At 38.8% G+C, this 24,585-nt stretch overlaps 1 protein-coding gene across 8 annotated transcripts in view; it reads left to right on the top strand.

Annotated features, from left to right (window-relative positions):
- Positions 1–24,585, top strand: part of LOC307013998 (uncharacterized protein) — a 69,390-nt gene that overhangs the window by 18,019 nt on the left and 26,786 nt on the right. The window contains exons 2-38 of one of the 8 annotated variants that reach the window (XM_079641654.1): positions 1,443–1,544; positions 6,327–6,425; positions 7,757–7,855; positions 7,959–8,057; positions 8,144–8,329; positions 9,078–9,101; positions 10,546–10,647; positions 11,110–11,208; positions 11,362–11,460; positions 11,645–11,842; positions 12,097–12,195; positions 12,289–12,387; positions 12,561–12,659; positions 12,863–13,060; positions 13,189–13,287; positions 13,529–13,627; positions 13,771–13,968; positions 15,425–15,523; positions 16,249–16,347; positions 16,440–16,538; positions 16,652–16,750; positions 16,885–16,957; positions 17,708–17,834; positions 18,036–18,114; positions 18,253–18,356; positions 18,710–18,745; positions 19,724–19,948; positions 20,110–20,208; positions 20,669–20,823; positions 21,156–21,367; positions 21,459–21,666; positions 21,943–22,039; positions 22,406–22,634; positions 22,822–22,947; positions 23,093–23,215; positions 23,303–23,335; positions 23,429–23,450. In XM_079641654.1, the coding sequence (XP_079497780.1) occupies positions 1,443–1,544; positions 6,327–6,425; positions 7,757–7,855; positions 7,959–8,057; positions 8,144–8,329; positions 9,078–9,101; positions 10,546–10,647; positions 11,110–11,208; positions 11,362–11,460; positions 11,645–11,842; positions 12,097–12,195; positions 12,289–12,387; positions 12,561–12,659; positions 12,863–13,060; positions 13,189–13,287; positions 13,529–13,627; positions 13,771–13,968; positions 15,425–15,523; positions 16,249–16,347; positions 16,440–16,538; positions 16,652–16,750; positions 16,885–16,957; positions 17,708–17,834; positions 18,036–18,114; positions 18,253–18,356; positions 18,710–18,745; positions 19,724–19,948; positions 20,110–20,208; positions 20,669–20,823; positions 21,156–21,367; positions 21,459–21,666; positions 21,943–22,039; positions 22,406–22,634; positions 22,822–22,947; positions 23,093–23,215; positions 23,303–23,335; positions 23,429–23,450 (4,342 nt within the window). Of the gene's footprint in view, positions 1–1,442; positions 1,545–5,433; positions 5,911–6,326; positions 6,426–7,756; positions 7,856–7,958; positions 8,058–8,143; positions 8,330–9,077; positions 9,102–10,545; positions 10,648–11,109; positions 11,209–11,361; positions 11,461–11,644; positions 11,843–12,096; positions 12,196–12,288; positions 12,388–12,560; positions 12,660–12,862; positions 13,061–13,188; positions 13,288–13,528; positions 13,628–13,770; positions 13,969–15,424; positions 15,524–16,248; positions 16,348–16,439; positions 16,539–16,651; positions 16,751–16,884; positions 16,958–17,707; positions 17,835–18,035; positions 18,115–18,252; positions 18,357–18,709; positions 18,746–19,723; positions 19,949–20,109; positions 20,209–20,668; positions 20,824–21,155; positions 21,368–21,458; positions 21,667–21,942; positions 22,040–22,405; positions 22,635–22,821; positions 22,948–23,092; positions 23,216–23,302; positions 23,336–23,428; positions 23,451–24,585 lie in introns of those variants that run through there. The other 7 variants (XM_079641655.1, XM_079641660.1, XM_079641658.1 and 4 more) reach the window with 7 other exon arrangements.

Below are 24,585 nucleotides of genomic sequence, written 5' to 3' on the forward strand. Positions count from 1 at the left end.
CAGCAACATGTAAGGCCTGTGGAACAGAAAAAGGTTTGAAGACCACTGGGAGTGACAACGATTTAAAACATCACACTGACTACTACGTAAAAACTGACTCTGGATCTGAAGTTGATGATTCACTGGTAAGAGGTGGAGAGAGAGCTTTCAGGCTTTCTGTTACATTGAGGAAGTGTTCAACAAAGCATGTTGTTATTAATCCCTTTGCTGTGGGGAGCGTTTGTACCTGTGTGAGCTTGGTCATGGTGACATTGCTTGTGAAGAGTCTGACTTGATCCTCTGCAGGGGTGTGGCCTCATTGCAGGCATCTGATGAAGAGTTCGATTGTGCTGACCTTACGAGTTAACACCCGATTGTGTTTGATTGACACGCTGCAGTCTTATCCCTAGAATCTAAAACATTGTCAACACTGTTGAATCAATACGGCCAGTATTCCTTTGCAAACCTTTTGTGACAATTGTGTACTAGATCAGTAGATCCATACATTTTATTAATAAATAGCATAAGCGTAAATGTTCATTATTAGTTGATATTGACGTATCCAGAGAAAAACTACTAAATATTCCTAATCTCTTGAGTAAAAAAAACAAAACAATCAGTTTACTAGCACATACACAGTATGTACAGTATTGTAAGTGCTAGTAAACTGATTGTTTGTTTTTTGTTTTTGTGTTTTTTGGTCCAAAAAACTATTTGGGAAAATTAACTCAGACTTTATATTAGATTCGACCTGGACATCTTTAAAATGTGATCTGTATTTTACCCTACTTGTTTACTTATATCACCATTCATATATGTACTTATATGATTCTGTTATCTTCAAGTTTGTACTTTGTTGGTCGAACGAACTTATTGTAAGTCGCTTTGGTTTAAAGCGTCAGCTAAATGCAATGTAATGTAATGTAATATTTTATTTTGTGTTTTCCTTTATTATTATTTCAAATAATCTATTTGATTACTTCTGTGGTTCAAAATGTTATGTGCTCTCACTACATTGTTACTATCAACATGTCAGCTCTCATACTAAGGTTAACCTAAAATTCAGCAGGTACATCAACATAAATGCGGCAAAACATTGAAAACAGTGTGTGTGGGTTGTGTGTGTGTGTGTGTTGCAGCTGCTTGTCCAGCCTTAGTGTCTGGTGGTTACATTTAGAAAAGCTTACTCGGATAAATATTGATGCAAGCAGGAAGTCCTACTTCCATGCATCCTGTGAATCCATTTATATAAGTATGTTATATTAAATACACTCCTTCATGCACAGCCAGAGCAAGATACTTTTATCTTTATAAATTGACTTGAAGGGTATGTAAAAAGAAACACAAAACCAAACTGTGAAAATAACCCTTAATGTTAGTTCATTAGTTTTATACCTCATGCAAAAGAAGCTTGTAATTCTGTTCGATTATTATGTATTAAATTGCTGTTTTCATCCCTCCAGTCGGACAGTAACACCAGTTTCCTGAGGGCTGCCAGAGCGGGGAACATTGACAAAGTCCTGGACTTCCTGAAAAACGGAGTAGACATTAGCACCTGTAACCAGGTAAGAAAACTTGAATGCCTTTTCTCTCTCTGAAACCACTTACACTGTTTGATGTCGAATCCGCGATGAGCAACAAAATGCATGGACCTTATAGGGTCACAAAGTCATGGGGTGTTTCTCAATGACGTTTCCGCCAAATGGAAAAATAACCATTTTAACATTTTTCTTTTTTTTACATTATTGACTGTGTTCTAAATAATAAATACAGCTACATTTGGCACATCAAACATGTATTCTGTTTAATGGTCTATTGACCACAGTTACACACAGCAAATGCTGCCGTCTCAGATGTAGGTCAAAGCTGTTAACTGGCCTGTCGGTCAGACCTGATGGTCTAACCTCTCCTCTGCTGTGTCACGTGCATCACACAACAGAGCTGGGTCAGTGCATTCTTTAAACTGCTAGGCTGCCCTCACAAGATCGTAACCCCCCTCACAGCCACTACTACTCCCGTCCACTAAACTCATTCTGTCCTGGAGTCTCCGCTGTATTTGAAGGGCCTACTCTGACAGCTGCTCCCACCATCCCTCACCCACATTCCACTGAGCAGGAGGGATTTAAAAGGGTGCAAAATACTTCCCCCTAGAACCCTCTACACCCCACCTGCCCTGTCCATGTCAATGTGATTTACAGAAGTCACAAAGTAGCTTAAAACAGCACGTGGAGTGTGCTTTCAGTACGTGAGTCTGTGTGTTTGTGTGCCTTTGTTTTTTTTATAGAAATTATTTATACACTGGTCTGTAATTGGTTGGCAGACAGGAAGTAGCATCCTCCCACTCATAGCTCTAATTGTTGTCATGGGTTCATGGGTTTTGTTTAGTATACAAAAACAAAACAAAACACAGCCCTATTCAGTGCTGTGATTTGACACCCTCTCTCTCTCTCTCTCTCTCTCAAACACACACACACACACACACACACACACACACACACACACACACACACACACACACACACACACACACACACACACACACAGAGGACCCTCCCTGCAACAGGAGAGCCCTGCCCTTCATAGTATCTGTCAGGGGTCAGATGATCACATTTGAGCCCGTATAAAGTGCCCAAAATACAAGTGACATTTTCTTAAATGTCTTTCTGTTTCTGATAAACTACATCCACAAGCTTTATTGACCTTCAATTCAAGGCTTGGGCCTACACATATTCCTGAACGAATATTTCTTGTTAGTGTAATCCAATAAGTCAATTGGCCAATTTCATGAATGTAAAGAAACAGTTTCTGACATGCTTAAATGCATACATAAGCTTAAAGGCATACACACACACATTCTTACAAGTCGAGTGCTTAAACCCCTCCTCCAGCATGTTGTTCAGCAGTTTGTTTGACTGTGACAGACAGTGAAACTGGATCTGATTACCTGTTGACTTATACACTGTCAAACAACTGTTTTAATGTTATCATGGTCACTTGTTTATTGATCTGCTGTCAAGGCTTGATTTTAAACAGTTTAAGTTGATGTTACTCCCTGGCGAATCTGTATGACTGTACTTGTTTCTGAAACGATTAATATTAATAACCATATTAATGTGTTGTGTTGATGGCAGCTAAGGGGTTGGTTTCTCCACACCGTGTTATGAGCATCCTGAAAGTGGTTATGAGATTTTCCCCAGATTTTTATGGCATTTTAACCTTAATGATAACTCAAGGAGAAACCAATTTCCAACCCAACCTTAGTAATGGGAGGCTAGATGGTGATTCAAAAGTATCATATTAACAGCGGTAAGCGGCAGAATTGCTCTCAAGCAAATGAGTTGATCCGAGTCATGTGGAAAAGCACTCTACACAATTTCTGAACCATTATCTATAAAGGTACTGTCAGCATAAAGTTGGGGCTGAGAGCAACAACATACATTATATAAATCTTAAATGTAACAATCAATTAATCTGCTATGACTTTAAACAATGGAACCTTACATGTTTGTATCAAAGTTGTACATAGAATAGATCAATAGTAATATCATGTGTGGACTCAAAGACAGTGGGAGACGCTGGAAAGTCATACAGGATTCCTGTGTTGCCCGTGGCGGTGTGTTCATTGCTCACTTATGCGTCAGATCTTAGAAAGCAGCGACAGGGTGGCCAAGGCCAAAGTCGCGCGCCAAGAGAAGAGAGCTGTCCAAGTTAGGGACACATAGAGAGAGAGAAAAATAGATACTTTCCCTATCTGCCAAGTCCAAAGATAAATAAAAAACATTCTTGACTGATAAATCTAACTCAAGCCAGTGAAAGGTATTGCATACTCAAGCATGTTTTTTATATAATATCTTTTTGTAAATGATCTGCGTGTGTGAGAGTTTTTGTCCCATACAACTGTGTCATTTGTGTGTGTGCATGTGTGTGTGAGCTGTTTTATTTCCATGTCGACACAATTAAAGGCTGGACTTCTTCTCTAATCTACCCTAATGTTAATCCTTGGTGAGTGATATTACTCTCTAATCTGCACGCATTTACATTACTCCCCCATTGGCCTATGAAACAACACCAAATAAACGTGACCATTTTTTTTTTACCATGAGTGATTATAAAAAAGGTCAAGGGTCATAGGGGCGTAAATCTTAATCTGCGTTGGACGGAGCTCAACCGTTTCACTCCTGCCAGAAAGCACTACAAAATGCCAGGGATCACTGTGTTGGGCTGAACGTCCATTAGCTAAATGAAGCTTTCACTTACAGCTCAGAGGAAAAGCAGATTTAGAGCAGTGTGTGTGTGTGTGTGTGTGTGTGTGTGTGTGTGTGTGTGTGTGTGTGTGTGTGTGTGTGTGTGTGTGTGTGTGTGTGTGTGTGTGTGTGTGTGTGTGTGTGTGTGTGTGTGTGTGTGTGTGTGTGTGTGTGTGTGTGTGTGTGTGTGTGTGTGTGTGTGTGTGTGTGTGTGTGTGTGTGTGTGTCCGTTGTGGGTTTTACTTGTCCCTCTGTTGGAATACATAATGGGGAAATGAGATTGAAACCCTATAATAAGATTACATCATTCTTGCTGTGTCAGAGTCCTCCATTTCAGAACGGAGCCGAACCTCAACTCTCTGCAGGCGTTACTGCAGCACAGAGCGTCTAGTCTCACATTTGAAGTTGTTTAATCTCTCGCCTGTTTGCACCACAGTGAAAATAGACTGAGGGACTGTATAATGTTATTTATGATCTACTAAAGTAATGACATTAGAGGCATCCCCATTGCAATCTCATAAACCTGATTAAAAACTCTCAGAGGGAATATGACAAGCGTCTGCAGCTCAGTATGACCACACCCAACACTGGATGATAGGTGGGGGAGGGGATGATGGTGAGGATGATGATGGTGATGATGATGATGATGATGATGATGATGATGATGATGATGATGATGATGATCCCAACGATTTCAAAACATTTACTTATTGTTTTACTAATTTTTACTGATAGTTCTCAATGATTTACTGGTAAAATATTTTTTTATGTGAACATGTTGGACTTTTTTTTTTAATTTCATCTTCTAATTTTAATATTTGCTGCTTCTCTCTGTTATATATAATCATAAATGAAAAACAGTTGGGTTTTGGAGAGTTGAGATAATGAGCTAATAAAGCAATAAAAGCTATATTTTCTTTTCCTAAATAATTAATTGAATAAACACATCAATACCTTTTTAGGTATTTTATTGTTGTACAGGATGGTTCTCATAGTTACCATATAATGCCACACCATATACAGTATATATTATGAACTTGACCAGATTATTTACTTAGATACTACCTCTCAGGAATGCCCTCTTTTTTTCCTTTATGAAAGGTTGACATTTTCAGCAGTTTCTCAATATGAGTATCCATGTTTGTGTGTGTGTTGTGTCAAACATATCCTCTGTGACTTTGCAGAAACCTGACACCCCTTTGGCTGTTTGGCATTTGGCAACTCAGAGAGAGATAGAGAGTGACTGAGTGTATGAGTGTGTGCATCATTTGGGTGTGTGCATGTGTTGAACGTGTGCAAGAGGAGGAAGGAGGCAATGATAGTGGTGTAGGCAACATAACAGCTCGTCTTTTACATCAGTGCCAGGAAGAGCTTTCAGAGCCAGGAGCCATTTGTCTGTTACCCATCTTGTAATCGACTGGTAGAGCCTGCCGTGGAGAAGAAGGCAGAACGAGCCAGAAGCTTGGATTCAAACAAGGAGGGAAGATGACTGCTGTTGATGGTCAACATCCAGCTTCAAGCCCCATTAAACAGGCAAAAACATAGAAAACAGTGAAGAAAGACTTACGAAGGGAACAGAAAGAAAAAAGACAGAAAGAGATTGACAGGATGAAAACGAAGTCCCAATTTTGGATCCTCTTTTAATTTCGGAGATACACAGCGCGGAATGGAAGAAGATGAGGATGAGGTGAATCGTTCTTCTGAGTGTTTTTACATGTCTTTCTCAGAGAAAATATGTTTAAGCCTGTGTGTTGTGTGAATTGATATGTTTTGGAGCTGTCAGTGTGAAAATGGTTTACTCTATTCTCCTGCTCTGCTGCTCCTACCCTGTAGCTCTGGTTAAAGGATCAGAGGCCTTCAATGTGATGCTCACCTCGAAGCTGCATGAGGGAAAGATCAGCCACGTTTTTTAAGTGATAAAGAAAAGAAATAATTAAAAAAGAAATACAATTATGAAGCACAAGACTTCAGAAACTTGACATTATACTGTAGGCTTCACAAAGTATGCAGTAGTTCAATTCCATGAGCACCCCTCAGTTACTCACTATCATTCATTGACATGTGTTTTCAAGAAGTCTTATGTTGATTATTTGTTTCCCCTAGAATGGTCTCAATGCACTACATCTGGCGGCAAAGGAAGGACACAAGGGCTTAGTTGAGGAACTGTTGGAGAGAGGAGCACCTGTTGACTCTCCCACCAAGGTACGTGCACAAAATATGACTGTTAGTTGATAGTTGTTGTATTCTACCAGCTTCCTAGATACAAACATATCACAGTTTAATCTCTAACCATACATGGGGGACGAAGTGGAAAAAAGTAAGGAGGGGGGGGGGGGGGGGGCGGCGTTGAAAGTGATAGCTGACAGAAAGATAAGTTAGTGCACGAGATAAGTTAGTGCACAGATGGAAGGCTGACAGGCAGGTAGGCCATCCAGTTATTTTAGCCGGGCCGCCTCAGATGATTGGTCGTGCTTTTTACAGTACTACGGCTTCCACAGATGAAATGTTTTTATGGATTTTTTGTCAAAGCACTTCAGATATTCATTGCTATCGGGATGTTAAGAGCATTCCATGGAATATAACAAAAAGTGTATCTCGAGCCGGTTTCTCAAACTTACCTACCCCACCTTTAACACACACTGCTTGTTAATAACAACACACATAACACATTATAGATCGTTTCATAGTGACTATAAAACAAGGAAAATGATCATCAACTTTATAATTACTCATTTGTTAATATTTTGCTGGGAGGATAGTGTGTTATAATATCTATAATTTGAAAAATAATACCATATAATAATTGCAATCAGGTACTGCACTGTAAAACCATAGTATACACTATAGACATGGGCTTGCAACTGATGCTATGATTATTCAGTAATGAATTATTATGTTACTTTACCATATAAGTCCATATAAAATGTTTTGTAATGTGTTGTGAAACTTGTGATTCTTCTTATAAAGCATTATGAAGATGAATTTGTGCTTATAAATACAATAAAACAGTATTATAGGTGTATTATAACGCATAAAGTTATTTTGCATTTATATTGTAATGCATTATAGACATGGGAATCATAGAAAGTGTTACCCAGCTTTCAAATCAGATGTATTAACTCTTAATATCTGCAAGAAGTTTTATTATTAAATATTCTAGATTTACTGGAAGGAGGCACAGGGATAAGAGTGATGGTAAACTTCTTGGCAAGCTCTTCCTCATGTGACTCTTTGGTCTAATGTGTCAGTGATCTCACAGCTAGCAACAGCAAACAGCCGCCAAAGAATCTGTCCTTGGATCGACATTAATTTAGCCTTTGATAATAATAATAATAATAATAACATATCTGAGATCAAGTCATTGGCATATTTAGAATGGGAATCATTGTTTTTTTAAAGAGGGGATATTAACAGAGGCTTCTGTGACCATCACACATTTATACTACATCACTTTAAAGTAGCTGTAGTAAAGTGTTTATGCCCACACAGGATGCACACTTGGCTGGTAGCTGTTACCCTTTTTTTCTCTGCAGAAAGGAAACACTGCCCTCCATATTGCCGCATTGGCCGGACAAGAAGAAGTAGTCAGACTACTGGTGAAGAGAGGAGGAGATGTCAACACTCAGTCACAGGTGAGATGCTTCATAATGATCAAAAGCTATAAGGGAAAACAACAGCATGAATATGATCTTACACTCCTACATGTATGTGCATATGAACTGTTTGTCTCTACAGAATGGCTTCACTCCACTCTACATGGCAGCCCAGGAGAATCACTTGGATGTGGTGCGATACATGTTGGAAAATGAAGGGAACCAAAGCATTGCAACTGAGGTAAATGAATGTCCCTATTTCCCTTTTTTCTTTTATTCAAATGTATTGTATTCACCTATCTTGATTATGCTTGTCTTCTCCTTCAGGATGGTTTCACTCCTCTGGCCATCGCGCTCCAGCAGGGCCACGACTCTGTGGTCTCCCTGCTGTTGGAGCATGACACCAAGGGCAAGGTCCGCCTCCCTGCCCTGCATATAGCAGCCCGCAAAGACGACACCAAGTCTGCCGCACTGCTGCTGCAGAACGACCACAACGCTGACGTCCAGTCCAAGGTGAGGAAAAGTGACGAGGAAGAATCTAATGGAGGAAGAAGGAGGGTCTATGTGAAATGTCAAATTGGAGTGGAGAGAGAGATTAGTAAGAGTTAGAACAGAAAGCCCTCTCCGATTACAAAATGGGAGAGGGAAGGAGGAAAAGAAGGAAGCAGGACTAAGTGTGTAATAATTCATCTGACTTTTCATCTGCACTCATTTGCCTGCAATTGATTTTGATTTTTTTGATTTGATTAGATTTATTTCGAATGTGTAAAACAATAATACAAAAATGTAACATGAAAATTATTATACAATAAAAAATTAAGCATTGTCATATTGATATATAAAAATATTACTGATTCTAAATTATATGTATAAACAAATGACCTACTTAATTACACATCCGAAAAGGGGTGGGAAGAATTGTACAGTTATTAAATCCCACCCCTTCTCCCCAAAACTAAATTATTAACATATATACAGTATATATATATATTTTTTTTAAAGAAATACATTTGTTATTGAAAAACAAACAAAACAAAAAATAAATAAACAGATAAATAAAGAAACAAATACATAATTCAATTCAAGACTTTGATAGTATTAATGTACAGAGCTTCTCTCAGAATGGTTTGTTGGTACACAAATGTGCTTTTGGTTTTCTATGTGTGTGTCCCTTTGAATGTACCCTGTGATTTTTGTGACAAGTCCCTTTCCTAACAACCCTACATCCTATTCCTATCCTTTCTCAATGCGTCCTAACCAGATGATGGTCAATAGAACCACAGAGGTATACAGACTCCTTTAATTCCTTTCAGCTTTTTTGTCCTGATATTTTCCTCATACAACTAGGCCCTATGTACCGATAATCTGAGTGCATGCAGCTGTACTACACATTCCCGCATGGCTGAAGTTAAAAGCATTGTGTTGTATTAATAGATTCCAGAGAATGTTAGTTTATTATATTTTATTTAACACTTTTTGATTGTACTTAATGAATCATTCTTAAAAATGTATTAGCTCTCAATATTTTGAAACACTAAAAGTATTTAAAGGTCTCCTATTATACGGTTTTTCATCAATATATTATGGGTCTCAGATATATACAAAACATGTCTCTGAAGTGTTTAGCTTGAAATACCAAACAGATCATTATAGCATCCCATAATCCCCTCTGTTTCAGCCCTGTTTCAAAAGTGCTGATTCTCTGTCTGTTACTTTAGATAAAAATAAGGAGCCACTCCCCTTTGCAAGAAATTTGGACTAAAAAAACCACAATGGTGCTCTAGGAGGAGATTCAGGTGATAAGGTGGGGGGTGTTACCTTGGTTGGTGATTGGCTAATGGCTACACAAGCCAAAACATGGATCAGGACAAAAAGAGAGAGAATCTTTTTTCCTGAAACTTTCAGAATCTCCTTACACAGAGGGGACACATGTTTATGTATAAAAGACAGGACAAAGTGGATTTTGCATAATAGGTGACCTTTAAATCATGTATCCCTTTTATTTAGTGCTTTATCTCTGCATAACATTCAGCATGTGTACTTTAAAGCACGTTGTTAGCATTGTTTTTCCTGTCTGACACACGTTATTGATCTTTAAGTTAACTCTGTTTTTTAAATGCATCATGTCTATCAGAATGGGAAGGTAAGGAGTGAACACACCTGCAACAGTGCACTGTAGATATTTATATATATGGCTTATATATAAATGTCCATTTGTCCGTGCAAGCAGATGCACATAGCGCATAGTTGCATGGTGTATTGAAGTTTGGATTTGTAATGTCTTTATGTTGGAACCTCGGTTTTCAAAAATCTAAGTGCTTTGATTTCTTCACCGTTTGATTTTTTCAGCAGGCATGGTTGACTTACAGGATTTCTGCATGCATTATGTATTGCCTGTGCTATTTTGAGGCATGCCCGTTTTTTATACTTCTTCTTACATCAATGTGTCTAGTTCTTTTTTTCAGCATGCGGCCTTTGTGTAATAGTGCTTCAGTAAAGTCAGATTTATTTGCTGAACAATCTGGTGATTCTTGCTTTTTGATTTGTCTTGCTTTCTTTATATTACTTTCTTTATTTTATTATTTCTTTCGTGACCTGATTTATTCTATCTTACTTTTTTCTCATATCCAACTTTGCTTTTCTTTTGCTACTTTTTTCCATTTTTCTCAACCGCTGTTTCTTTTCCCTCTCACTTTCTCCTCCTTTCCTCTCTCTTTGTCCGTCTCAAGCAGAGCGGGTTTACCCCTCTGCACATCGCGGCTCACTATGGTAACGTGAATGTCTCCACCCTGTTGCTGAACAGAGGAGCTGCTGTGGACTTCACAGCCAGGGTATAGCCCCATTTACACTTAATAAACCATACCAAGATATTTTCTTTTATTGACACTTGTCTTTTTACTTTGAGGCTTGCAGAGCAGAATGTTTACAGTTTAGCATAAAGCATATAAAGTTCCCTTTTAGTCTTTATTTCCTTTTTTAACTGCATTTTCTTTGAGCCTGTCAAAGATTGCATTTGTTTTGCATGTTGTCAGATGCATTGATTTCTTGAAATTGGTCCATGAAGTTAGTTCAAGTTTCTTTGGGTGCACTTGGTTAATAAGTGATGTAACTGTCTATTACTACCCTCAACTCAGAAACAGACAGACTAAAACCATACCAACTATTATTAAATAGATTGTAGGACCTTCCATGTGATGTGGAATTTTAATGGGATTTAAATGATACTTTACCGTGTGAATTGAATATTTATTCGGCTAAAGTGAACTTTTGTGCCTTTTTGCCTCCCTTGTCAGAATGGAATAACACCTCTCCATGTGGCCTCCAAGAGGGGCAACACCAACATGGTGGCCCTGCTGTTGGACCGTGGAAGTCAGATAGATGCCAAAACCAGGGTGAGACTGGACACCAGCGTTCATTAAATGTTCTAATTTCTGCACCCACTTCCTAGTCAATTTCCTCTCTCTGTCAAAACACACAAACTGGATTAATGTCTACACTTGTTTATATTTATGTGTTTGTGCCTCGCATGTGTGATTTTCTCACAGGATGGGCTGACCCCTCTGCACTGTGCAGCCAGGAGTGGACATGACCCAGCAGTGGAAATTCTGCTGGAGAGAGGAGCTCCCATCTTAGCCAGAACCAAGGTACTTTATGGCCGCACAATTGATCGATCAGCATGCCCCAGAATTTGAAAGTGTAATTTTTCTATGATCAAAATAACAAAGGATTTTTATTTAATTTAGTGCACATGCTTTCTGCTTGTTTTACTTCTCATCTCTTTCTTCAAGTGTACTAGCTTTTCAATCTACTACCTTTGTGCTTACACAGAACGGACTGTCCCCACTACACATGTCAGCCCAGGGAGACCACGTAGAGTGTGTCAAATTCCTGTTGCAGCACAAGGCGCCTGTTGATGATGTCACACTCGACTACCTTACAGCGCTGCATGTTGCAGCTCACTGCGGCCACTACAGAGTCACCAAACTTCTGCTGGACAAGAAAGCAAATCCCAATATTCGAGCACTGGTAGGGATAAACAGGAATATATATACAAAAATTGTGAAAAGATGTCATACAGTGTTACTGTAAAATTCTGTGGTCATTTACCAATATACAATTATTACCATGTTATAACTAAGTATTTAAATGGCCCTGAGGGGTACCAAATCACATGCAAGAATCAAACAACTGGCAAAAATGTAAAGAAACTACATTTCCAACTCCATATGTATGTAAACATAGTATTTATCGGTTTATTTCTCTTTTGCCCTCTCTATCAGAATGGTTTCACTCCTCTCCACATTGCCTGTAAGAAGAACAGAGTGAAGGTGATGGAACTGTTGGTCAAATATGGAGCCTCCATTCAGGCCATTACTGAGGTGAGATACTTTTTAGGAATATCTGAAAATAGAAACTTTAAATGCACACTTTTCTGTATGCTCATCTTCCTATCTGTCTCTCTCTTTCTCTAGTCTGGTCTGACTCCCATCCATGTAGCTGCTTTCATGGGCCACCTCAACATTGTTTTACTACTGCTTCAGAATGGCGCATCTCCTGACGTCCGTAACATTGTGAGTTCTGAAAAATACTTTCTTTAACTGTCTGTAACCAGTAGTTAAAAATAGATATAGCATAATATAAATCGTTTTTTCACTACAAGATGTTCTAATGCAACAACCTATTAAGTTGGGGTTTCATTCGGCAAAGCATCTCCTACAGTAAACATTCTGTCTGTGCGAATCAGCGTGGCGAGACAGCTCTCCACATGGCAGCAAGAGCAGGTCAGATGGAAGTGGTTCGCTGTCTGCTGAGGAATGGAGCATTGGTGGATGCCATAGCCAGGGTGAGTCAGCTGTGGCATCATCACAGTTAATCCCTGTTTCTATCCGTCTATCACGAATAAGCAATATTTCTTCCACTGAGTTGCATACAGTACATTCAGTCATGGGTCATGTCGCCTGCCTCAACTCTGGATGCTGTATGTCTATCTTTTTCTAAAACAATTGCCTCTGCCTGTCTCTATGCCTTTTTATCCATCATATACAGGAGAACCAGACTCCCCTCCACATATCGTCCCGTTTGGGGAAAACTGACATTGTCCAGCTTCTGCTGCAGCACATGGCTCATCCAGATGCTGCCACCACCAATGGCTACACTCCCCTCCATATTTCAGCCAGAGAGGGTCAAGAGGAGACGGCTGCCGTGCTTCTGGAGGCCGGAGCCTCACACTCACTGGGCACAAAGGTGAGCAGGGGATCGAACCTGATGCGCTGAGACAGCAAAATATCTGAATCAAGATTCTTCTTCTCAAGTTTGACATCAACAGTTTGGACATGTAGGTTTAAAACTAAGTTTCCCTTTTCCCTCAACAGAAAGGATTCACTCCGTTACATGTAGCAGCTAAGTATGGGAGCCTCGATGTAGCAAAACTTCTCCTTCAACGCAAAGCACTCCCTGATGACGCTGGCAAGGTGAACCAAACATCAGGATGAGTTGTCCACATTATCTGAATAGAACAATTAATATTCAAATGCACAGAAATGGTCTAAGAGGGCAAAGTTATTCATTTCGTAGAGACAGTCACAGCACAATTTATGTTTTTGAATAAGAATCATTAAGACAATGAGTAGGGACATGAAAAAGAACAAACCATGAACATGCACTGCTCCATTACACAAATATGAATCATTTATCCAATTATTTTTCTTACAGAACGGCCTGACTCCTCTACATGTGTCAGCTCATTATGACAACCAAGAAGTAGCTCTACTGCTGCTGGAGAAAGGAGCATCGCCTCACACAACTGCAAAGGTTAGACAAAAGATTTGAAAGAAGAAGTGCTTGGACACCACATATATATATATATATATTGTAACAAATATATATAAGTTAATTTTTAGCCATATGGAGTTGTGTTGTATTCCATGTAACTGTTCACCTTCCTCTCTTTCCAGAATGGCTACACTCCTCTCCATATCGCAGCCAAAAAGAACCAGACAAAAATTGCTTTAGCACTGCTGCAGTATGAAGCAGAGACCAACGTTCTGACCAAGCAGGGAGTCAGCCCGCTACACCTGGCAGCCCAGGAAGGACATGCTGAGATGGCCAGCCTGCTGCTGGGCAAAGGAGCTCACGTCAACACAGGCAACAAGGTCACAAAAAAACAAAGACACACTTTCATACTTCTGCTTGACCCTTGTTTAGATTTTTATTAGACACTACTATCTATCATGAAGGGTAGCACCATTTAGTTCTCAAATATTCACAGGACATAAGCATATCATTCAATGTCAACAGGGATTAAGTTACAGGTTTTTCTGTAGTGTTACACTAAGGCACGGGTCTCCAACACGTCGATCGCGAGCTACCGGTAGCTCACAAGCCCTCAATAAGTAGCTCGCCAAGCAAATCCAAAATGTAAAAATACACACACAAAAAAAAAGGAAATGTAATTAAAAGAATCTACCCTATGCATAAACAAAACCTCAATCATAGCGAACTCTATCTACTTACTACAACTCTATATCTATCTAACTTCCACCCACCCCCCACAATAAATATCGACCAATCACGTTCTTGCTTGATTTGCGGGACCAGCGTTGCAGGCGGGAAGAAAAGCAATGTGAAGCACCGCTTCATAAGGAGTTTGACCGTGATTTTCCTTCTGGCAGAATCTACACAACACAGCCTAATCATGCCAACCTACAACACATGAGGGGCAGAGTTTTACTCTGTGTCTGTGTTGCAACTTGCATATATATGTATTGCACTTGACGCACACACATGGCGTAAGTTCCACTAGGGACAGGGGCGACATGTCCCCCCCACTTTTCGAAATCCCGTTTGTGTCCCCCTACTTTAAAAATTTTTTTTTTTTTTTTTTTTTAACGCAAGCCGTCATCGCCACGGAGGAGCATAGAGCCTCTGAGCGAGCGAGACAGAGCGAGAGAGCTAGAGAGAGCATACCTTTATCTATTTAATGTAGGTGTAAAAAATAAAGTAAGAAATCATTTCAAGGTGTACTATAGGTCAGTTAAAAAAAAAAAAAGTTTAAAAGGGGAGTGATTAGTAAAATATGCTTAAATAAAAAGAAAGAATGCTAACTAGGTAACATAAGATAAGAATAAACAAGTTTAAATTATTTGTTATTGGTTGAGATCATATTCTAAAGATTTTTGGATTATTGAAAAGTATACAGCTCCCTTTCATATGAGAGTTGAGAGCTGTATCCATAAATTCATGTTGTGCTCAAGTGCACCAGATTGATGCTTTTAACTTCAACATTTAAAAAAAAAATCTTCCCGGGAGAGCATGCACCCGGACCCCCCTAGAGGGTGTGAGGTCAACCCCCAAATAAAGCAGGTTAAAATAATTAATTTGCATACATTTTCTTTTAGTACACAGTGAAAACGTGCCCCACAGACCCAAACAGCACAAACAGGTTAAAGGCAAGCATATAATAATGTTAAATTGTGCTAAATATATACACTGAAAAAAAGAGGAGTAAAAGTAGCCCACGACTTGTTTTATTTTTTGAAAGTAGCTCTCATCCTAAAAAAAAGTTGGAGACCCCTTAACTAAGGCAACACTGTGTCTTGTATGTTACAGACCGGACTGACGTCTCTGCATCTCGCTGCCCAAGAAGACCGAGTCAGTGCAGCAGAAGTACTCGCCAAACACGATGCCAACTTGGATCAACAAACTAAGGTACAAACACACACTCATAACTGTACGAAGAAACACACTCAAAGGTATGAACAGAACAAATAAAGAGTAATTATGTAATGTAGTAACGTTGTTCTTAAGGGACTATTACTGTAAATTGCTTATTTAAAGTGCATTCACCACTGGAGGTTGTGTTTTAAATGTGAATAGCCTCACTACCAGTAAATCAAAGTAAAGTAGCACACATAAAAATGTAACATATCTGCCACCTACTGGCTTTAGGGAAGCATGGCAATCATTAAGCATACGTTCATCTACATCATTCAGGGTGCTTTATATTTAAGCAATAGCTCACGACAGGCCGTGGTATATGCTCATTATATCACAGCTAAGGGGCGTGGTTCGGCCCGACGTGGTTCGGCCTCAACCCCCTCCTCAAAAAGGAGGGCTTCTGCCCCGTTACTTCTCCGCTGCTTTCTTGTTCCAGTATGAAATCAGCCCAACGGTATACTGTTTTTCTCAGACGCGGAGGGATACTGATTTGTTGTGAAAAGTAATTTACAATTCTACCCGTGGTATACGCTCAGTATATCACGGCTAAGAACCAATCAGATTGCTTGATTTGACTTGTCCGTTTTATAAATATAAATGACCCTTTGTTGCAATACAAAGCTTCTCCACAAACAAGTAAAACAAAGCAGATCAATATGGATACAACATGTTTTTTTCTCTGTATTACATCTCATATCTCTCAATTTGTTCTTTAGCTTGGATATACCCCTCTGATAGTTGCTTGTCACTATGGAAATGCCAAGATGGTGAACTTCCTGTTACAGCAAGGGGCCAGTGTCAACGCCAAAACCAAGGTACAATATCAAACTTGAAACAAATTTGGAAAAAATAAGCACAAAGCAAAAGTCTTCTTATTTAGTATTTACAGTGCTTCTTCTTTCTATAGAATGGATATACACCCCTTCACCAGGCAGCACAACAAGGGAATACACACATTATCAACATGTTGCTACAACATGGCGCCAAGCCCAATGCTACCACAGCGGTAAGAAAAAAAAGATTGAATCTCTTTCCATCAATAAAATAACATTTGTCTAAATAAAAAAAAGGTAATCACTTATCTATTTCAGATTAACACTATCTGTTTCTTTCTGTTAGAATGGAAACACTGCTCTGACGATTGCCAGACGTCTGGGCTACATCTCTGTAGTGGACACACTTAAAGTCGTCACTGAGGAGGTCATCACTACCACAACGGTAAGATCGAACTCCCTTTTTGCGACTACAGCTCTGGAGCGAGTACATTTTTCATAAATATTAAGGAAAACTCAGCTAACCTTCCTCTGTTTTTTTTTGCCTTGTTGTTCCGACTGTGAATTGGGATCGTTCAGACGGTCACAGAGAAACACAAGCTCAATGTTCCTGAGACCATGACAGAAATCCTTGATGTGTCTGATGAAGAAGGTGAGTTACTTAAACAGAGAAAGAATACAAATTAAAAAGTTCAAGCTCTCTTTCTCTTTGTTCAGTAGTTATAACGAGCTTTACATTGTATCTGAGATGTCTGTGTATCTGGAAGCTATTACTAAATGTTTGCCCTGCTCCTCCAGCTTGGTGTGGACTTTATCTGTCTTTTTTTTTTTTTTTATCTAATTTGTGTTATCCTATTGGTAGACATACATTTACTATTTAATTAAATTAATATATTTTGAGGAATTTGTTTCCAAATCCATTTTCCTCCTGTATATGGTATATACACTTTATGGGTTATGAGTTATGTCGCAGTTTATTTAACTGATTTTACATGAGAAGAACTTTCTTGATCCAACACCTTTTTGTTTACTAGGTGTATTCATAACTTTGTAGATTGGGTTAAGGTTTTGATGCAATGGTGAAAACTAACTACATGAAATGTGAGGGGCTGGATACGATCACAACAGTGATGCTGGCTATGTAGAATTGACCAATGCACTGGTTTAGTAATGTTATACAATAATATTATCACAAAGCTGTCAAGTCTTCAAAACCAGTGACAAAAGTAATTTGCCAGCACTGCTCAGGTGCAAATAGTGTTGGTGTATTTGGTGTTCTAAAAAGGGATACATGTAAATATAAGCAAGGATAAATGATCTCATTTAAAAAAAAATTAACCTAGTATGTTGCAACGTGATTATCAAATGTAATCTTTAATTCAAATTGCAAATATTTTACCAGGTGAGGACACTATGACAGGTGATGGAGGAGAGTATCTGAGACCGGAGGATCTCAGAGAGCTGGGTGATGACTCTCTGCCCGGACACTACCTGGACAGCTTCAGCTACATGAGCCACAACCTGGACAGGTACCTAACAACACATACATTGCATTGCTTTTAGCTGACACCTCACACCTAAAACCGCTACTCAAAACGTAATAGATGCAGGGGATGACACATCACTCTTGCTGTCATCCACTGCTTTTGACCAGCCTGCCATGATGTGCATGTAAATATATAAACAGAGAAAAAAGAATAATCAAAAAATCCAACCTGCTTTTCCAACAGGCCGCAGCTTACTCCCATTCACCAGAGTTTCCATCAGAGAGAGGGAGTTCTCATCGAAGACATGCTGACAAGCCACCAGGTAAGGACAAGCATACATAAAGCATATGATGACATTGTGTTGGTTCATATTTCTAAGATAGCGTTCCTGAAGGTATCCTTAGTTTTTTTAAATACTTTGTTTTAAGTGACTCCAAATGGCCTACTTGTCTGTCTGCAGGTGTCAGCCCTGTCCAGAGAGCAGGATAAGGACTCGTTCCGTCTGAGCTGGGGTGCTGAGCACCTTGATAATGTGGTGCTGTCCTCCAGTCTGCTACACTCTGGGTATGAACACACACACACCAACATTCAAACTCTTTCCTGGTGTACCAGTAAAACCAAATATGTTCATTTATTTCACATACATGCTTTCGTTCACTATCAGGAGTGTATGAATCACCTCTGAATCCATTATTTGTTCCTTACATTATTTACAGTCCTTCACATTTGTGTTTTCTACTTTATTTTTGATTATTTTGTCTTTGCTGCTCTGTCCGTCTCTTGTCAGGATTTTCCTCAAGTTTCCTATTCTTTATTCTCTTTTTCTCTTTTTGTGTATGGTTTTGTTCCCTCTTTGTGCACTGTCTTGTCTTGGCGGTGTTTGTGATTGTATGTGTGTTGTTGTATTCTGCCTATAGCCGTTCTTCTCCGTGCCTAGACCATGACAACAGCAGGTGATACTTTTTATTCTTTAATTTGGCTACTCCTCCCTGGCCCTCCTTTTTTTCATTCTCCTTTTAAGGATAGTCTAATTCCCATCCTATTTGTGTGTGCATGATTTTACAATGCATGACTTTGCATTTGCAGGGTTCAGCTTTTATTTTTCAATCAATCAATCAATGAAAATATTGTTTTAATCCCACAAGGCAATTAGGTAATCTAGGTGATGTTCCAACCAAGTGTATTAGCCTTGATGCAGATTGGACTTCTTTAATCTTGATCATCTGCAAAAATCAATTTTCCTAATATGCTATGTATTTGTCTTCCTAATATAGCAGAGTTTTATGTTGAGAATGATATTGCAAAGTGGGGTGTTTATGACAGTTGAATATCATTTGATATGAATACATATTAGTAATATCAATAATAAGGCTGATATTACTGTATTCTTATTGTCAACAAATCCAATGAAAGGTTTTAAGTCAGTAATGTCTTCCGACGCCCTACCCTGCCTGTGGCCCAAAACTCCAAGCCCATTTCTTCCTACTCAATGCTACTCAAACAGAAGAAATATACCGGTCTTGCAGTTTGACTATGAACTTTCATGTGTGTTGACATGTTCAATACCGAAACCTTGAGTAATACTGTAAACTCTTGCTTGCCTGAAGATGTCTATTATTTGTACCTTGACAAATAAGATCCAAAAAGAATCTTATTCAATGCCCTCTTTTTTCGCCTGGCTTGCAAATTCATTTTAGAATGGAATAAAACTGCAAAAAGCACAAGCAAAATGAAATATGAACTGCTACAGTGTGCTTGTTGAAATGTATGTACTGAATGGTGCATTGAAAATGGTTTCTTCTTAGTGGAATGTCAGTTGCTTTGACTGCATGGAGACTGGTAGTCAACAGATGAGGATCTGTGCCAGAAGTATTGCATTGATAAACAACCAATCTTAAAAAATATATTTCTAACTGGATCCTTTTCTATAGCTTCCTTGTCAGCTTCATGGTCGATGCCAGGGGTGGGGCCATGCGTGGTTGTCGTCACAATGGCCTTCGAATCATTGTGCCACCAAGAAAGTGTTCTGCTCCCACGCGAGTGACATGCAGGCTGGTGAAGAGACACCGTCTGGCCTCTATGCCCCCAATGGTGGAGGGTGAGGGGCTGGCTGGTCGAATCATTGAAGTGGGGCCCACTGGAGCCCAGTTCTTGGGGTAAGTGTGTGTTTTAATGTATGTTTGTTTGAATGTGAGTGTTAACTTGTTGTGTGTTAGAGTTTGTTTGAGTCTATTCGCTTGTGTGAGTGTGTTTACACTCTTGTGCGGTGTGTTCATATTTTCTTCTTCATTCCCCCTCTGTGCTGCCTATGGATCAGTAAGCTCCACCTTCCCACAGCTCCGCCCCCTCTAAATGAGGGTGAGAGCTTGGTCAGTCGCATCCTGCAGCTGGGTCCTCCAGGAACCAAGTTCCTCGGGTAGGATAATGGTTGGGGGACACCCTACCATCCTGGAAATGGTCGCATACTTACCCATCTTTTTTCACCGTGTCCACCTTTTTGAGTTTTCCATGATATGATCATTTTAAATCCCATTTTTTTGTGTTTGCTGTTGCGTTATTACAAATCCTTCTTCAGTGTATGGAACCAATCTCTAGGCTTTTTTCTAGCTGGATTATTCTCCTTTTCCTTCTCGTTGTGTTGACATGTTTTTTTAATGACTTTTTATTTCTGATAATGTTTGTTTTACCAGGCATGAAATGCACCTGATGTTTTTAAGCCCAACTTTATATCTTATTTTATTTTTCTGTCTTTGTTACTTTTGTTGCATAAATCGACCTTAACATAATATTATCTCTGACAAAGCCAGCTTTGATAAACTGTTGCCACAAAGGTATATTAAAGTCCCATTGTGTTTGACTTTCCCTTCACCCTTTAGGCCTGTGATCGTGGAGATCCCCCATTTCGCAGCTCTGCGAGGAACAGAGAGAGAGCTAGTGATCCTAAGGAGTGAGACAGGGGAGAGTTGGAGGGAACATCACTGTGACTTCACTGAAGAGGAACTGAACCAAATACTTAATGGCATGGATGAAAGTAAGGGATCTGAACTAGACTGTAATGTAAACCAAGGGTTGTTAATAGGGGTTGATATACAAGCAATACATTAAATCCTCAAAACACAGAATTTTAGGCCACACCATGATCACATTAAGCCATAACACAGACCACAGGAGCATAGTGAAGTAGGACAGAGTCGCCATTTTGATTAAGTTGCTGGGATAATAATGGAAAACAAAAAGTAGAGGAAGTAGTAAATGAAAGAGAAACTGAAATAAACGTACACTTGAGATGTTATTCTCCATACCTCACATACTTTAATTGACTGTTCATAGGTTATGTATACTTAATACTTATAATCTTCACAGAACTTGATTCACCTGAGGAGCTTGAGAAGAGAAGAATCTGCCGCATCATCACCCGCGACTTCCCACAGTATTTTGCGGTGGTGTCACGGATAAAGCAGGACAGTCATTTGATTGGACCAGAGGGCGGGGTCATCAGTAGCACTCTTGTGCCACAAGTCCAGGCGGTCTTCCCTGAAGGAGCCCTCACCAAAAAGATCAGAGTTGGACTACAGGTACGTAAAGTGCATTTATTGACCAGAGACAGATATTTAAATCTAAGGAATCCAATATATTTACTTTTATAAATGTTGTGCCTTCTCCTAGGCTCAACCCATTGATGTTGAAGTGGTGCGAAAGATTCTTGGTAACAAAGCCACATTCAGCTCAATTGTCACATTGGAGCCACGAAGGAGAAAGTTCCACAAACCAATCACAATGACAATCCCTATTCCCAAGAGCTCCAATAGTGATGGCCAAAGCGGAGTATACAGTGGGGAGGTCCCTACTTTACGTTTGCTTTGCAGCATTACAGGTATGTGTGGGGAATAATCACTGAATAATCCATCAGCAAACAATAACACATCACTGCGCATTTTGAGCTACCACGTAGGGTCCTCAAAATATATACGGTACTCAAAATGTCCCCTCTATGATGTAATGTCTTCTAATGCAATGGCACACAAGATCCTGAATGTGTGCTTAGACCAAGACATTTTTTCATAATTTTGTCTTTTCTACAAACCTTCTGTAAATCAAATTTCTTAACAGCGTTGACATGTTAACCAATAAATATGTGTTTGTGTTTCAGGTGGGACCACTCCTGCTCAATGGGAAGACATCACTGGCTCCACGCCTCTCACCTTTGTTAACCAATGTGTGTCCTTCACCACAAATGTGTCAGCGAGGTAAATTCTTCCTAAGTTTTTACATTTGGAAACCAAGTGTCCTTTTGATCTGAGGTTTTTTGTAACCAACTTTATATTAAATGTTCTAGTCATCTTCACGAGATGATACAAACATACAGATACAAATTATTCAAATGTAAAAACAGAAAAAGAAAATTAGAGTAGGTAGTCCCTTGTTGATCTAGGAAGAGCCAGGCAAGTTGTATGTGTATTTCAAGTCTTGGAAGGACATTGAGTTTTTATTGTTGATTTTCTCAGAAAAATAATGTACTCCACAGGTTTGTCACTGTAGGAAAAACTTTGATCTGATGTGCCCTTTTTGTTTTTTTTAAGTGAATTGATTAAATGTGTACCTCATATTCCTAGGTTCTGGCTAATAGACTGCAGACAGATCCAGGAGTCTGTTAGCTTTGGCTCACAGCTATACAGAGAGATCATCTGTGTTCCATACATGGCAAAGTTTGTCATTTTTGCTAAGACACTGGACCCTATCGAGGCCCGCCTGCGCTGTTTCTGCATGACAGACGACAAGATGGACAAGACCCTGGAGCAGCAAGAGAACTTCACTGAAGTTGCCCGTAGCCGAGATGTTGAGGTGCAGTATGATGATGTAGAAAACAGCAAAAAAGGGAAAAGATTGCAAAATTGTTAATCTTAGTGAGATGTGATGAAAAATGAGAGATGTAAAGCTGAAATAACCCAATAAATCTGCATGTCAGAGGTATATTTTAATCTAAATGGTTTATTTTAATCAATGACACAGTTCTCATATCCAAACACAGGTGCTAGAGGGAAAACCCATATTTGCTGACTGCTTTGGAAACCTGGTGCCTCTTACCAAGAGTGGACAACACCATGTGTTCAGCTTCTATGCTTTCAAAGAAAACAGACTGGCCCTCTTTATCAAAGTATGACTACACACTGGATTAACATGTTTGAAATGTCTACTGATGTACACAGATATTCAGAAATACATATATATGTATATGAAAATGTATGTAATTTATGCTTGTATATAATTATTGACTACATTCTTGTTTAATCAATGGACAGATCAGAGACACAGCACAGGAGCCATGTGGTCGCTTGTCCTTCACCAAGGAACCGCGCACATATCGTACTCTTAACCACACTGCTATCTGCAACCTTAACATCACTCTCCCAACATACTCAAAGGTTGGTTTGAATACATCACAGTTGCAATTTAAATACAAATAGTAAGTTATTTGTAGTTACAGTAACTGCATTGTCTGTTCACTTTAGGAGTCTGATTCCGACCAAGATGCAGATGACGAGGTAAATAAAGTTTAATTGATACTGTACTACAACAAAAAATAATAATATGATGAAAGGGTTGCATCTAACTAGACTTTATTTACTTTTTTGCAGAGTGAAAGAAGTGATAAAAAATGTAAGTTGGACTCTGTCGTTTTGTGTTCGTGTTAGAGTGTTTAAACGCCTTTAGAATTGGGTGGTGTTGTTAATTACACAAATATTTAAGATTAAGATGTATGCATTTGAGACATTTTACAGTCTATTTTTCAATGGCTGGTTTTCATAGTGAAGGTACCAGTATATATTTTTGTAATCAATATACTGTGTATTTATTTTTCCAGTTACACACAATATTAATTGGAATCTTGTCACATGCTTAAGACAACATTACTGGTCATAATGGTTGTCAAGTGTTTGTTTAGAAATATCAACTTCTGTATGTGCTAAGAGATGCACTGATTGATAGATGTTAATTTCCATTTAAATTAACCCTGCTGTCCCATTTTGCTCTACTAACACTCTGATTGGTCAAATGTATGTCACTGGCGGCAATGCTATGGCTGATGTACTCTGCATTCCCCTCACTCCAACCCCCACTGACTTTTCCTATCCATTAACATTTATTCTTTGATTTTTTTTATTAATCATAAGACAAGGTCAACATAATACTTTTTATGCTCAAATCTAATCAATTTGCTTCAAAATGCTAATGTCAGAAGCTTTAATAGAACTAATTATGTTTTCTGGTAATATTATAAAAGTATTATTTTGACTAAATATTTACCCAAGTAACGATTTTAAAGTGTGTGTTTTTTTTTTGCCGGTTTATTTGTATTATTACCACAATTTCCCTTTGATCTTGGTCATTTATTTATTTTTTTCATTCAATTTCACTACTCTCGTTTAGCAACTTGTTGTTTTCATTCATTTTTTGAGTATTACTTTAATCAAATTCAAAATAACATTTTTACATAATTGTTATACAACATCACTACTGCTTGTCTGTATGTGAACTTATAGTACTATATGTTCATAAAACAAAGTAACTATAACTTACAAATTGTATCTTTAATGATATTTGATACCCTGGAAATATCAATAAATATGTGATACATCACTTTACATTACTTACAAGAACACACACATATACAGTAACAGACACTAGATTTATTTACATTAAATACTCACTTCAGACCTCCTCTTAAAATGCTATTATGATCAGTATTATAAGTTAATCATGTTTTTCTATGTTTCAAAACTTTAATTTGGCA

The sequence above is a fragment of the Notothenia rossii genome, assembly GCF_949606895.1.
Source record: "Notothenia rossii genome assembly, chromosome: 1".
Classification (NCBI taxonomy): domain Eukaryota; kingdom Metazoa; phylum Chordata; class Actinopteri; order Perciformes; family Nototheniidae; genus Notothenia; species Notothenia rossii.